This window comes from Oratosquilla oratoria, chromosome 9 (assembly GCF_046742065.1).
Source record: "Oratosquilla oratoria isolate Oo_2021 chromosome 9, ASM4674206v1, whole genome shotgun sequence".
NCBI classification, from domain to species: Eukaryota; Metazoa; Arthropoda; class Malacostraca; order Stomatopoda; family Squillidae; genus Oratosquilla; species Oratosquilla oratoria.
In genome coordinates, this window is record NC_134785.1 from 70,002,838 (window position 1) to 70,014,909 (window position 12,072).

Consider the following 12,072-nt stretch of genomic DNA (forward strand, 5'->3'; position numbering starts at 1 on the left):
GTTTCAGCTCTTTACTCTAAATAGTTTAGAAAATGACCCCTAGGTGTCGCGTACCCCCTTAACCCCTTCCATACGGTGCCGCACACGTAGGCGTCATGGGGAGCGAGTGTATTCGCGAGGCTGCCATATCGGCGTCTTGATTATATTTATTGTAGTCGCCCCTCCATAATGACATTCTTTCTAATTCTTTTGTAATCGCATTTTCTATGGTTATCAAAATTCACGGGTGAAGAGAGAACGATCGATATAAGCGGTGACTATATTTCATGATGCGAGTATTATTACGACACGTCGTACGGCTGGCATTGGCTGCTGCCACCGAGATCTAAGTCCATGACGCCTACGTGTGCGGCACCGTATGGAAGGGGTTAAGAGTGCCACCACCTTTCTCCATGTTTTTCATTAGGCAACCCTTCATAGGGAATGCCCCCTTTCTGCCTTTGTAATTTTCAGCTAGGAAAATCTGGCAACCTCTAGAGTTTTTTCTCTGGGCTGCCAGCAGTTATTGTAGTAGACTAGGATCAGAAATTAAAGAAAAACCCAAACGTCTTTGGTTCCAACCATGCCACACACGACAACATAAGTGGTGGCACCAAGTGAGATGGCGAAGCGAGACTAACTACAGCTGTGGACATTGAAGCAGCAGTGGAACACTAATTAATTTGACATCAACCAGCTGCACCACACCAAAAGCACCAATGCCTCTCGTAGATGGGGAACTTCTCCTGGCGTCTCTCACAGGGTACATCACACTACTATCTCTACTTTCTACTACTCTCCTTCACTACCTCTTCAGTAATGTTTTCCCCAAAGATAAAACCATTTCCTTGCATGATTAGTCCTGGAATACTAGAGCCAACTATGCAAGTCATGCCAATGGGACCACAAAGCACTAATCTTCAATTTCCTGAACTTTGTAAAAGTCACAAATGTTTACCTGTGACATTCAAAGTACCAGATACATGTGGAGATATACATGCCATATAACCAGCTTTACTGGTTAGTTATATTAAGTTTGTCACTTAGGAGTACACTACCTACCAATGGTCAGGTATCGAACAAATGAAAAATAGAGGCATAATGCCATAAGTACAACTCTCCTATAAAATTCAAATAGCTAAATATGTCTAGATATATATCTATATAAATATATTAGAACTGTTGCCATGGGAAACCAAGGGATGAGTATAGTAAGGAATACTAAGAGAAACTATACAAAATAACCTCTAAAATCATATAGCTTTGGAGAACATCATACTACTCATACCTGAGTTTGTCATGTTTCTCTCTCCGTATTGGAATGTTTGGGGTGAAGTTTTTCCGAGGACGTGCTGCTCCAAGGTTTGGTTTGATAGCAGGTCCTGCTGATGAAGCTGATAAAGTTAAGTCTCTAGGGGCCCTAAAAGATGGTAACCTTGATGTTGGAGCCTTGCTACTTGTACCTGCTCCCCTTTGATTTCCACTACCACTCATATTTGACTCTGACATCTGAAACATTAAAAAAGTAATAATAATAATAATCAAATATAATAAAGCATATTAAGTTTATGAATAATTATTTGCTAAAGAATCAATTAATTGCACTGGTACTCTCCTGTGTGGGACTTGTGGTCCCAAGGGATCCAGAAACATACAACCTTCTTAATCCTCTCTCCCCCAAGAAGACAGAGTCCACCTGGCCAGGTTGTGGTGCAACCACCATTCAGCCCTTCTAAGTTACTAGAAGAGGCTGGGTGACTACATCACAGATAAATGTCCAGGATGTAACACTTCACCTCATACTTACAACACATTATGAAAGACTGCATTGTACACAATTATGCACGCCAACAATAAAACATATACTCTATAAGGGATTGTGGGAAAACCCATTCCAGTCATGGTGTTCTTCCGGAAAACAGGACTGTTTGGCCACAGTCTTGGGAACATCAACAACAACAGCTGGTCATTCAGAGAAGAAACCTTATATGACTGTCTGTACTATGTTAATATTGGGTAGTATAATATTATGTGTTCTGTGGTCTTCAGCATGACACATGCATCTTAGCAGATGGTATGTATTTCCAGATTGATTCCATCTTGATACTGTTTCAGGACCGAGTGGTGACAAAGTAAATAAATAAATCAATCAATCAATCAACCACACAATATAACTCCAAAACAGAAAGAACATGCATCACAACTCAACCAAGTTACATGGCAGAAACCCTTCAAAAGACAAATACATGGATGGACTACATACCCTCTGGACTGGTGATCTTAGACAAATTGTGATTGAAAAGTTTTGTGGGGAACTCAAAGCATACAACAGTAATGGAATACAATTACTGGAGTTAATGGAAGTATTTGAGGAAAGAGAGATGAAAGCAGTAATCCTGGGAGTGCATTCCAAGATAGGAAATTACTCTTAACAGTTCCAATGGGATTTGCACAAATTATACAATCTTTTAGCAAATGTCACATCTCAAGGAATTTTGTCAAGTTGCTCATAATTATCTGAGCCTGAATTTCTTGAATCTAGACTGGTCTGTTACTTTAACCATATTAAAATAACAGACTATCAAGCAATTCTTTATAACATAATCTTCCAACTTTGATTATACAATAACTTTTTCTTTTTCCTAAACTCTTTAGGTTACCTTACTCATTTCATACTCATGTGGGGTGTGAGAGGACTCTTGCCAAGCTGCCAAACACTTAAATCACTCTTACTACCTAATATTTGGCAACACATATATTAGTTTCATGTAGCATATCCTTTTCCAACTTAGTTCATCTTTGTTCCTACATGAAGATGGGGAAAACAAAGAGGAGCATTTCAAGAGACTCCTCTTCAATTGCTTATGTTCTAGTTTAGGTTAAGTTATGGGCACTCTTGGATTATGCTGGTCCCATCCAGCAATAAGATTTACTACTCTACTCCTCCCATGCTAAACACAAGGTTTAGTGCTTGCACCAATAATGTTTATTGTCTATGTCAATGACATGATGGAAGGTACAACAAGATATGCTAATATATTTGCTGACAATGCAAAAATCATGAGGAGTGAAAAACGAGGAATGTAAGCTATTGCAAAAAATATCTGGACATTTATTTTCCATGGAACCAAGAATGAGAAATGAATTTCAAAATCAGAAAATTTAAAGTACTGGAAATGGGCAGTAGCTGTAAAAGACCATTTTTAAACTAATCCCTAGGAAGTGAGCCCATTACTGTACAAAAGTAAAAGAGGAGAAAGATTGTGGAATGTTGATAAAAGACAACATGTCACCTAAGATATATATCAGCAGGGTTGTGGGAGAGATGTGCAGACTGCTCCAGAAGATTAAAGGGTTTTTTCACTATATGGATGAAGAAATTATTGTGTTGGCATGGTGTGTAGTATAAAATGTCATACATTGTACTGGTGTGTTACTTATTTGGGGAGTTATATGTTTCCCCCTCTTTGTAAAGTTGTTGTATGATTTGTTGTTCACTGTTTTATTATCTATTATGATTGTGTGTACATTATATACAATTGTAATATTATTAGATATCACAAATGTGATGTACATCTTTCCCGCGCAAGCTGGAGCTTGGTGTTAGTTGAAGCCAGCCTTTGTGGTGCGCGCACGCATTTGTTTTCAGTTGTATAAAAAATTATATAATATTCTGTCTATTCGAACTTAGTTTCAATAGCCACCCAAAACATTATGGAGAAAAAAAAAAAAAAAAAAAAACTGATCCATCCAAGACTGGTATGGTCACCATGCACAGTGAAGGATATGAGCAAGATCTAGAGAATACATAAAGCAGCAACCAAAGTGGTCTTCAGCATGGCAGATAAACCATATGAGGAAAAAATAAAAGTACTGGGAGGATCTTGATTGAGAGGATTAGGAGAGGAACAGAGGGAGTAATTGGTGAGGAACAGTGTGGATTTAGGACGGGTAGAGGTTGTGTAGATCAGATTTTTGTGGTAAGACAGATATGTGAGAAAGATATAGGAATGGGGAAGGATGTTTTTTGGGCTTTTATGGATCTGGAAAAGGCTTACGACAGGATAGACAGGAAGGCACTGTGGGAGGTTTTGCAGATATACGGGATAGGAGGAAAGCTTCTAGGACCTGTCACGAGTTTTTACGAGAGTAGTAGAGCATGTGTCAGGATTAGAAATGGAGAGAGTGAGTGGTTCAAGGTAAAGGTGGGACTTTGTCAGGGATACATTATGTCGCCCTGGCTGTTCAACTTGTACATGGATGGGGTGGTGTGAGAGGTAAATGCAAGGGTAGTGGGTCAGGGATTGGAGATGGTTAAAGAAAATGGAGAAAAGTGGGAGGTGAGCCAGCTGTTGTTTGCAGATGACACGGCGCTTGTGTTAGGATTGGAGGAGGGATTGAGGAAGTTGGTGACAGAGTTTGGGAGAGTGTGTGAAAGAAGAAAGCTAAAGATAAATGTGGGTAAAAGTAAGGTGATGAGATGTACAAGGGGTGAAAGTGGCAGCAAACTGGAAGTGAGCATTAAGGGAGAGACTGGAGGAAGTGGATAGTTTTAGATACTTGGGTGCAAATGTGGCAGGAAAAGGTGGAGTGAAGGTGGAGGTAGAATGTAGATTGAGAGAAGCAAGTAAAAGCCTTGGTGGATTAAAAAGTGTAATGAGGAATAGACATTTGGGAATGGATGCGAAGAGGAGACTGTATGAAGGAGTGATTGTGCCAACAGCACTGTATGGGGCAGAAACATGGAACATAAGAATGGAAGAGAGAAGGAGTTTGAATGTGTTTGAGATGAGGTGTCTGAGAAGTATGATGGGGGTTACTAGGCTAGGTAGAGTGAGAAATGAGGAGGTGAGGAGGAGAACGGGGGTGGAAAGGGAGTTGGGAGATAGGGTTGATGAAAGATTATTAGGATGGTTTGGACACATGGAAAGAATGAGTGAAGAAAGACTAGTAAAAGAGGTATGGAAGGCAGATGTGGAGGGAGTGAACATGAGGAGATGTCCTAGGATGAGATGGATGCATGGGGTGAAGGGGGCTTTGGGGAAGAGGGGATTGTCTGTTGAGGAAGGACAGGAGAGGACAGAAGACAGGGGTGAATGGAGAATGGTTGTATATGGATGATGAGGTGATTGCATGAGGTGGAATGGGCGGGGGGGATGGGGGGTGAGGTAGTATGTGTGAGCAAAATTTGACACAGCCCGAAGGGATCTCTCCCCGTCTTCTCCTTTTATGCAAGGGGGGACGGAGAGGGGGGGGTCACCGATTTAATGAAGCGGCCTTGCTGTGGATGTGCTGTGACTTGCAACACTGCCTCTGACCCAGGGCAGTGGACAAGGTGCAGGTATGACCCATCATCCAGGAGGTGCTAAGATAAGAGGGAGGGTGGAGGGGAGTGGAGTGTATTTAGGGATGGAATGGGTGGGAATGATTTTATGCCTTTTTCTTTTTGGCTACCTCCCTTGTAAGGGGGAAAAAAGCCTTGGTATATGTATGTACTGGGTCTGCCAACTTTGAAAGATCCACGAGAAAGAGGTGATATGATTACAATATTCAGGTCACTAAAGGGGATATATTACACTGACAGAAGACATCTCTTGATTAAGGATAGGAGGACTTTAAGAGATCATGAGAAATTAAGGAAGACTATATATCTAAAGGATGTAAAGAAATAGTTTTCTGGTAAATTTTTTGAAGTGCACACCTACACAATATAGCAACAGAAAATTAAATATTATTTTTTTTAATTATAATACATTAATGTAATATATGTTTTTCTTGGTGGAAATCAATAACAGAAAAAGTTCCTAAATGCAATACACTAACAAATGGAGCCACAAAAACTGCTTGAGACACCATCTTTGTTATGATATATCCAGAGGTTGAAGAAATCAAAGTATGATAAATTCATCTAACCTAACCTGCATTTAGTAATGTGGTACCTTTAATTGTAGAGATCATTAGGGTCGTTATCATTGTCAGGGATGTTAACAGCCAGTTTTGGCATCCAATTGGACTGCTGGGTGTAGAGGAGTTTCATAGATTGAAGAAAAGCATGAAGCTCAGCTTTGTAGCACTGTTTTAAAAACATGTAGTGTGGTGATGTCACTTGGAGTGGAAGAACAAATGGTAAACAACATCAACACCATCGTCAAACTGACATTGATGGGAGTGGATATACAACATGGCATCTCGAACCTATTATCGCAGCTCCATTTGGTAGTGTATTTACTTTTAGCAAGATTTTTTTTATTGATTTCTACCTAAAATAAGTACATTACAATTCACAAAATTAATATTTAATTTTCTGTTGCTATATCACATATAAGTGCAATTCTAAAAAATTACCAGTTTTCTATTTAATGCATCAATACATACTTGGAATAGTTTAGGTGATATAGCTCAAGTATGAACAATGCATATATATATATATACTAAGGGCTTTTCCCCCCCTTACAAGGGAGGTAACCAAAGTAAAAAATCCTCTCCCGCCTATTTCATCCCCACAAACTCCACTCTCATTCACTACCCCTCCCTCCCTCTTTTCTTGGTTCCTCCTGGATGACAGGTCATCCCTACATCTCACCCAGTGCTCTGAGTCAAGAAGCAATGCTGCAAGATACAGCACATCCACAGCAAGACCACTTCATTTAATTGGCAACCCCCTCTCCTTCCCCTAATCCAGAAAAAGAGAAGATGGGGAGAAATCCCTTTGGGCTGCATCAAAATATCATTCACATACTCCTTTAGCCCCCCCCCCCGCCATCCCCCACCCTCTTCCATGCATCACAGCATCATCTATACACAACAATTCTCCACTCACCCCTATCTTCTGTCTACTCCCTTCCTTCCTCAATAGACATTTCTCTTTCCCAATCCCCCTTTTACCCCATCCATCCATCTCATCCTTGGTCACCTCCTCATGTTCACTCCTATCTCTGCCTTCCACACCTCTTTTACTAATCTTTCTTCACTCATTCTTTCTGTGTCTAAACCATCCCAATACTCTTTCATCAACTTTATCTTCCAACTCCCTTTTCTCTCTCACTCTCCTCATCATCTTGTTCTCACTCTATCCGGCCTAGTAACCACCACCATACTTCTCAGGCATTTCATCTCAAACACATTCAAACACTTCCTCTTTTATGTTCCATGTTTCTGCCCCATACAATGCTGTCAACACAATCACCCCTTCATAAAATTTCCTCTTAGCATCCATTCCCAAATGTCTATTTCTCATTACACTTTTTAATCCCCCAAGGCATTTACTTGCTTCTCTCAATCTACATTCTATCTCCACTCCTTTTTTTTCTACCACATTCACCCCAAGTATCTAAAGCTATCCACCTCCTCCAGTCTTTCTCCCTTAATAATCACTTCCAATTTGCTGCCATCATCTCTCCTTGTACATCTCATTACCTTACTTTTACCCACATTTATCTTCAATTTCCTTCTTTCACACACCTTCCCAAACTCTGTCACTTACATCCATAATCCCTCCTCTGAACCTCCTACAAGTGCAGTGTCATCAGCAAACAACAACTGGCTTCTCTCCCATTTTCTTTAACCATCTCCAATCCCCGGCCCATTACCCTTGCATTCTCTTGCACCACCCCATCCATGTATAAATTGAACAGCCAAGGTGATGTGACACATCGCTGGTGTCCCACCTTTACCTTAAACAACTTACTCCCTCTATTTCTAATTCTCACACAGACTCTATTACTCTCATAAAAACTCTTGACTACTCCTGATCCACACAACCCCTACCTGACCTAAACCCAAACTATTCCTCACCAATTACTCCCCCTGTTCCTCTCCTAATCCTCTCAATCAAAAACCTCCCATAAGCCTTCCCAACTACTCAAAAAACTGATCCCTCTGAAAATACTACACTCACACTTGTCCCCTTTTCACTTGTAAAGTGGAACTATACAGGCACTCCTCTAGTCCTCCAGCACTCTACCTTCTTTTACACACACATTAAACAACCTCACCAGCCAGTCCACTATCACTGCGCCTCCTTTTTTTTTTATTTATAAAATGTGCATGACATCCATCCAACCCAGGTGCCTTACCTGCTCTCATCATTTTAATAACTGCTTTCACCTCATCATTTCTTATTTCTCATTTCATCAATGTCATTTTTTTAGCACTTCCTACTGCAACTACTTTTCCCCCACTATTCTCCTTCACATTTAGCAACTCCCTAAAATACTCTGTCCATCTTCCTCTTACTGCCATCTTTCATTATCATCTCTCCAAGTGTACCTTTTACTTTTCCTTCTCTACTTGATTCACCGCCCCTTCCTCTTAATTTTCTTCCACACACCTTATTACTCCCTCCTTGAAACATCCCCTTTCTTTCTCCACTCCTAGTTCTACTCTATCTTTCACTCCCTCCCACTCTTCTCTCAGCTTCTTCTTGTACTCCTTCTCCTTTTCTTTCTGATTTAACCTCTTCAATACGAGTCAAATTCTTGTGTGCAGCATTGGTTGCCTGAGATACTATGATTGATGTATCACAATACTTGCATTATAAAATATAAAGTCACGGCTGTATTACTCATTCTCTTTCACTGAGTAGTAATAAACACAGAAAACATGAACAAGCCAATTCACAGCATTCAGGGGACACTCGCTACAATTACAAAATATAATCAAGACACCAACACTGGCATCTTCATATACTCACTCATGCCTCATGATGCCTACATAGGCATCATCACATGGAAGAGGTTTAGCAGTTTACTTTAAGCACCTCCCTACCTTTTGTCCTTTTTCTCTTTCTCCATCTATCCTCCACTCTCAACTTACCTTCTACCAGAAAATGATCCAATATTCCCCCACTCTCTCCCTTAGGAACATGTACATCCAAAACTCTTCCTATTCTTTTGGTTACCACTATATAGTCCATTAAATCCCTATCTACCATTCTTCCATTCACCACTCTCTCCCATGTGTACTTATGCTTGACTTTCTTCTTAAATACTGTATTTGATATCACCAACTCTCTAGATACATCACCATCATCATCTCTCCACTACAATTTTTTCCTGGCACTCCACACTTCCCAACCACTCCATCTATTGGTTTGTCTCCTACCCTACCATTGAGATCTCCATATACCACTACATTGACATTTCTCCCTTTCCCCTCTATGCACTCATTTAAATCTATCCAAAATGCCTCTTCTCTACACTTTTCTCACTACCAGACCCACATCTCCCTTCCCAGTTTCACTTTCATCCATATTAACCTTGAAGAAACCTCCTTCCACTCCACCACATGCTTACCTATCTCTTCACTTACTAGTATAGCCACCCCTTCTATCACTTGTCCTCTCTTCACTCCTGACACCCTCCTAACTACACTCCCAAACTCAAACTCACCCCTCCCATTCAACTTAGTTTCACTCAATGTTAACACATCCATCTTTCATCTTACAAATATACGTCCTATCTCTTCCCTTATACTCTCATCTGTACCACATCCACGCACATTAAAAGACCCAAACCTTAGGGTTCTGGTTGAAAAACTCTTCCCAGACCCTTTCATGCCTTTGCATTTTTTTTTTTTAGGAATGTCCACTTTGGGGCTACAGAATAGGATGCCTAATCCTATCTCCACCTCATTTTTGTCACCTTTTAAGACTCAAGTGATAACACTCTATGGCAGTATTCTTTTTCCCCTACCACAGGGTTTGACAAAATAGGAAATATTCAGAGAAGTGGTACAGGACAGTATTAAGAGTGGGGGATCTGCATGAATACATGAATTATGATCTGAATATGATAATAGAAATTCAAGGATATAGAATAAGTTGGAATAGGAAATGCTCGGAGGCCTTGGAGTTATGGTCAATAATAACTATAGCTTTGAGAAACACATAAAGCTCACTGCCAATGTGGCAAGAAAAATGAGCGGCTGGATCCTTCACGCATTCAGGACCAAACATCAGAACACTTCATCCCCCTGTGGAAGACCCTTGTAGTATAAAAATGGAGTAGAACTGTCAGCTTTGGTCTCCCCACAAAGTAAAGGAGATATAGGAACTGGAGCAGGCACAGAGGGTCTTCACAAGGAAGCTAGACAGGGACTCCCTGAACCATTGGGAGAAGCTGATACACCTCAGGCTGTATTCCCTACAAAGATGACAGCAATGATATAGCATCATCTACACCTGGAAAACCCTTGAAGGCTCTGTGGCAAACCCATCACAAAATGAAGGGGAGGGCATCAAAAGCCAACACCACCCCAGGTTTCGAAGAACCTTCTGTAGGTCATTAATAAGTGGCTATCAGAGGATCATAACAATCCAGGCAGAGAGCTTCAATAATATTGGCCTCAGGCTTTTCAAGTGTCTCCCGAGGGACCTCCGAGACCTGTCAGGTGTTAGCACTGAAGTTTTCAAGAGAAGTCTTGTCTGATGTACCAGATGAACCTCCAGTCCCACATGGCCCAACCTTGAGGGGAACTGTATCCAACAGCATCATTGACCAGCTCCAATACAAGAAGATTGGGCAGAGGCGTGGAAGTTGCGTATCCCCAGACTGGCCATGATGGATCCATCTAAAGCTATGATGGATCCATATCCATCATAGAAATACAGTTTTCCATGTAGATGAATAAATATGTGGAATAGCTTAAGTGATATAGCCCAAGCTCAAACAATACACAAGTTCAAATCTAAATATGATAACTGGAAATCAATGATGTAGATTAAGTTGGGACTGTACATGAATTTGAGTCTAGGCATATTAGAAAATTAGAGAATAGGAGACAGGGCCCCGCAAACTGGAGAGTAGGAGATGGGACCCAAAAAGCATTGCTCTTTTCTTATATACTACAATTTGGTAAATACAGCAAAATTACCAACAATTCCCTGTATAATCAAACTATGGTAATTTGAACTTTTGGCAATGAAAATATTTTTGATTGGCTAAAAACAAACCAGTATTAGCTTCCAATGTTATATATAAAAAAAGTAATATTAAGAACATAAGAATGAAGGAGAATGCAGGAGACCATACGGCCTACACAATGCAGTTCCATGTCCATTTCCACCTGTCATCAGTATGATGCAATCACATTTTCCACTTCTTTCATTTTAGCATTTCAAAAACCTATTTTTTCTATGGAATAGTTACATTAGGTTAGGTTAGAGTAAAAGCTAGTGGATATCATAAATTTCATGTTAAATATACATGCTTGCATGATTCTGGAATTTTATCTAAACAGATCAATTAGTGGCACAGTGACAATAGGAATGACGTGACCTACTGACTGAAACAAAGATCACCAAAAAATTTCACTTTCTTAATGCTTTTGGCTTTCCTTTGGAATATATCCACCAGCTAAGATAATTTAATGGGAGTAAATAAAATATTAATAAAATAATATATTCTGAAATGTTAACATTTGCAGTTTTACCAAGTACCAACCACATGTTCCTATCTTAGAAACTGTCTGAAACGAGTATACAAGGTCGAAATGAGAATGTTTACAGGAATTATGTCAGAAACTTTTCTTATCTAACCTAAACTGTTAGTCTGTTACCTTTACTGGCTTGTTTCTTCGCACATCTACGTCAAATTGATGCCGATGGCGATGTATGTACTGACAGAGCAGTAACCTGCCTTCAACTTCATATTAATTGGCTAACAAACTGTTATAGCATAATAGCTAACATTCTCCTTCTTGGTTTATCATCAATCACTACTTTCGTTGAATGAGACTATTAGTACTCTTACATTTATCGAAATCAAAGTTCTTTACAACACTTCATTTGTACTACCGCGCCTCACACAAGAACTCAATGTGGTTCGGCTCCATTTGTTTACTTTTTCCAAGTTACCAGTGGTGCCATTCTGATGCCAACTTTAATGTATGCTATAGCTCTTTTTAGCTAAGTTTTATTTAGAATAAATATGCCCTTAAGGTATTCACAAACTTGATGACGTTGACTACACTTCGCCAAAAACATTTGCTAATTTGACGTAGTTTGTCATGAATGATAAATAATGTTGCAAAAATTTACATGCACATCAGGAAGCGTGCGCATAAAACTAACTTTAACAAAGCAGTTGTAGAATG

The 12,072-nt window shown here is 39.9% G+C and overlaps 1 protein-coding gene across 2 annotated transcripts in view; it reads right to left on the minus strand.

Moving 5' to 3' along the window:
• The window catches only part of Polr3D (RNA polymerase III subunit C53), a 28,297-nt gene extending 16,462 nt beyond the window's left edge, over positions 1-11,835 (minus strand). The window contains exons 1-2 of one of the 2 annotated variants that reach the window (XM_076190821.1): positions 11,730-11,835; positions 1,268-1,488 (exon numbers count right to left, since the gene is read on the minus strand). In XM_076190821.1, the coding sequence (XP_076046936.1) occupies positions 1,268-1,488 (221 nt within the window). In that variant the 5' untranslated portion in view covers positions 11,730-11,835. Of the gene's footprint in view, positions 1-1,267; positions 1,489-11,535 lie in introns of both variants that reach the window. The other variant, XM_076190820.1, reaches the window with a different exon arrangement.
• Between the last annotated feature and the right edge of the window lie 237 nt (positions 11,836-12,072).